This window comes from Lepeophtheirus salmonis, chromosome 1 (genome assembly GCF_016086655.4).
Source record: "Lepeophtheirus salmonis chromosome 1, UVic_Lsal_1.4, whole genome shotgun sequence".
In the NCBI taxonomy this organism is placed as follows: Eukaryota; Metazoa; Arthropoda; class Copepoda; order Siphonostomatoida; family Caligidae; genus Lepeophtheirus; species Lepeophtheirus salmonis.
Window position 1 is genome coordinate 17,890,505 of NC_052131.2, and position 2,630 is coordinate 17,893,134.

The 2,630-nt window shown below is 32.1% G+C and overlaps 1 protein-coding gene across 1 annotated transcript; it reads right to left on the reverse strand.

The window, feature by feature from the left end:
* Positions 1 to 325: 325 nt before the first annotated feature.
* On the reverse strand, positions 326 to 1,122 carry LOC121124425 (uncharacterized). Its single transcript, XM_040719613.2, has 3 exons — positions 883 to 1,122; positions 630 to 832; positions 326 to 554 (listed from the first exon to the last, which is right to left on the reverse strand). The coding sequence occupies exons 1-3, from the start codon at positions 1,099 to 1,101 to the stop codon at positions 488 to 490; spliced, it is 489 nt and encodes a 162-aa protein (XP_040575547.1). The 5' UTR covers positions 1,102 to 1,122; the 3' UTR covers positions 326 to 487.
* Positions 1,123 to 2,630: the final 1,508 nt, after the last annotated feature.

A 2,630-nucleotide genomic window follows, 5' to 3' on the forward strand; every position in this document is an offset into this window, starting at 1 on the left:
TGTGATAATGACAAAAAAAAAAAATTATGAATATATATATGTATATGATATGATACAAATTTTGGGAGGGCTTCAAAAAACTTTTAGAAGGAGTGAAGCCTCCGTCCCCTACCCAAAAAAGAGCCTTGTGACGCCACTGTTGCTGACTAACCCTGTCATAATAATATTGGCCAAATCTTCATTTTTCCTCAAATACTAACCAAGTAAATTATATTTTTTCTTAATATTTATTATGAACTATATAAAAATAGGCCCTATTCCAGGCCATAACAAGGACTGTATAGTAATAAATAACAAATACAATGCATTTTATTTAATAGGTCGTATGAATTTTTATTATTAACATAATTTACGAGCATGTATGTAAATAAATAAAATGTTTAAAGCCAATTTTTCTTCATATTTATTTATTGGATGAATATATAATAAATGTACTGAAAAAGAGTTCTACACACTAAATAGCATATTAAAATTTGTAGGATAATTTTTAACAAGAGGGAAACTCACTCAAGGACATAAATTTTATATTTGATTGACGAAATAACCTTCGATATCTGGAATATAATAGATACAGTTCAGTTAAAGTTTTAAAGAATTGATACAATTATTCTAATCCAGTAAAAACTTACTCGGCTTTGATTCTAAAACGAGTATATCCCAAATTACATTCTTGGTTAGGTACTAGCCTCTTCCAGATAGCATTCTTTTGTCTCAAAGATGACTCAAAGTCTTTAAAGGCAATAAATCGGGAGGAAGCAAAAGTTATTGTTGTAAAAAAGTCTCCACCAATGATGAGAGTTTTGTGAAGAGGATCTTTAGAGGGATCATTCAACTGATAAAACATTTAAGTATAAGAACAATAGAAATATGAAAAGTGACTACCGTTTCAATGGTTCCTCCAGAGTATCCAAGGAAAAGGCCCAATATGACACCGTACAGCCCATGATTCAAATTACTATTTTCCTCTTCAACTCCTTGAAATCGCTGGTTTGTAAGGCTATTTAGTTGTGACATGAGGGATTTGATGTTTGATGCGAGGGATGGATTTAAGTCAAAAACAATGAGGCAATAAATGAGACGGTTGACAATCAAGATATTCATGATGAACACTGACTTTGAAGCTTAAAAAAGGTACTCCAAGAAAAAAATAAAGAAAGAAAGAAAATGTGAAACTTTTGTTTGTTTAAATGATTTGTTTTCTTTAATGGAGCGCCGTCCCTTTGTCCATCCAAGAGTGACATTTTGTAAGTGTTGGGATGCATTGTAATTAGTGTTGGGCATGCCCTTATTTAGAACTGAAGACTGATGTCCCTTCCAGTTCTGTTTCGGCCCGTCCAGTTCAGTTCTGATTATAAGCTCTTAAAACTGGTAAAGTTGGGTCCTAGATGACGTCAATCAACTTTTTTTCTTTCTTTGGACCGACAGTCTTAAGGAGCAGTCCCAAAGACCAATAGGATCGTTCCTAAGACTAGACTGAACTTGGCCGAATAAAAAAACACCGACACAACAATGAATGTAATTATGATGAAGTGGTTGGTCCTCCATGAAAGGAATCTAAATGGGACGTAGTTTTCAAAAGACTTTTTTTAGTTTATTGCATTTATCACATGCACTTGTTACTACTTTATACTTAGACATTCTCTCTTCAACAATGAAATGGGAGCCTAGAAGAAAAAATAAAAACAATCAGACTGTTACTATATAAAGTCATAAACCTAATAAATAAAATCATTTTGAATTTACGGTTACTTTTTTATACTCTTACATCCAGGTCATCCATTTTGTGTCTGCAAAATCTGTTTATGTTTCACTTTATATTCTATTTTTTGCCGTTTCTGTATTCTAATATCGTAGCAAAACCTCATGGATTTTTTTGGGGAATAATAACAGAAAAAATTATGCAATGTGAATTGTCCAGGCTCAAACTAAAGTTTATTTGACAAGAAAAGGATGGCTACACATGTTTATTGTTAAAATTCTGTCTTTTTCAGACAACCGAAGAAACAGGAATATAAACACCCTTAGCTTTATTAATATAGATTTACCAGTACTATAATTGTTATAACTATAATTTGTACAGATATACATATAGCATATATAATTAATAGATATTGTATTATATGTAAAAAACAACAACAGAGGTGTGTAAAATATGTCCTAGAAAGCGGGAGTGGCATTTTCTAGGTGATAATCTGAATGTAATAACTAGTGCGTTTGCTTATGAAAGACGGAGAGTAACAATTTGGGTTTGCTCGGGAGTTACAAGTGTAAGACCTTGATGGTGTTGGAGTAGAATTAAAAATCGCGGTCAGAGTAATTCTTGCCTATATCTTTGTGGATACGGATTGTATTTTGTTTTTATTTCATTCTTCTCATGGCTGGTTGCAGCAAGTCTAATAAACTATCATGACAGCTGAGCTGCTTGTCTCCCAAACGTTCTTCAAATTGTCAGGGTGACCACGTTAATTTTTGGTTTCTTTTTTTTTAACATACGGAAAATTTAATATTATTAGAATTTCATTGTATAAACATATGTAGATTCAATGTCAGTTAGAAAAAATCCTTCAGTTATTTATACAACGTAGCATGCACATTTAAGTATAATCTTTCAATTCATTCAAGGCCTCGAA

Coding starts and splice junctions, on each gene's coding strand:
- LOC121124425 (XM_040719613.2), bottom strand. CDS start 1,101: ATGAATATCTTGATTGTCAACCGTCTCATTTATTGCCTCATTGTTTTT. Junction 833..882: donor CTGGAGGAACCATTGAAACG/GTAGTCACTTTT, acceptor ATGTTTTATCAG/TTGAATGATCCCTCTAAAGA. Junction 555..629: donor CGTTTTAGAATCAAAGCCGA/GTAAGTTTTTAC, acceptor ATTATATTCCAG/ATATCGAAGGTTATTTCGTC.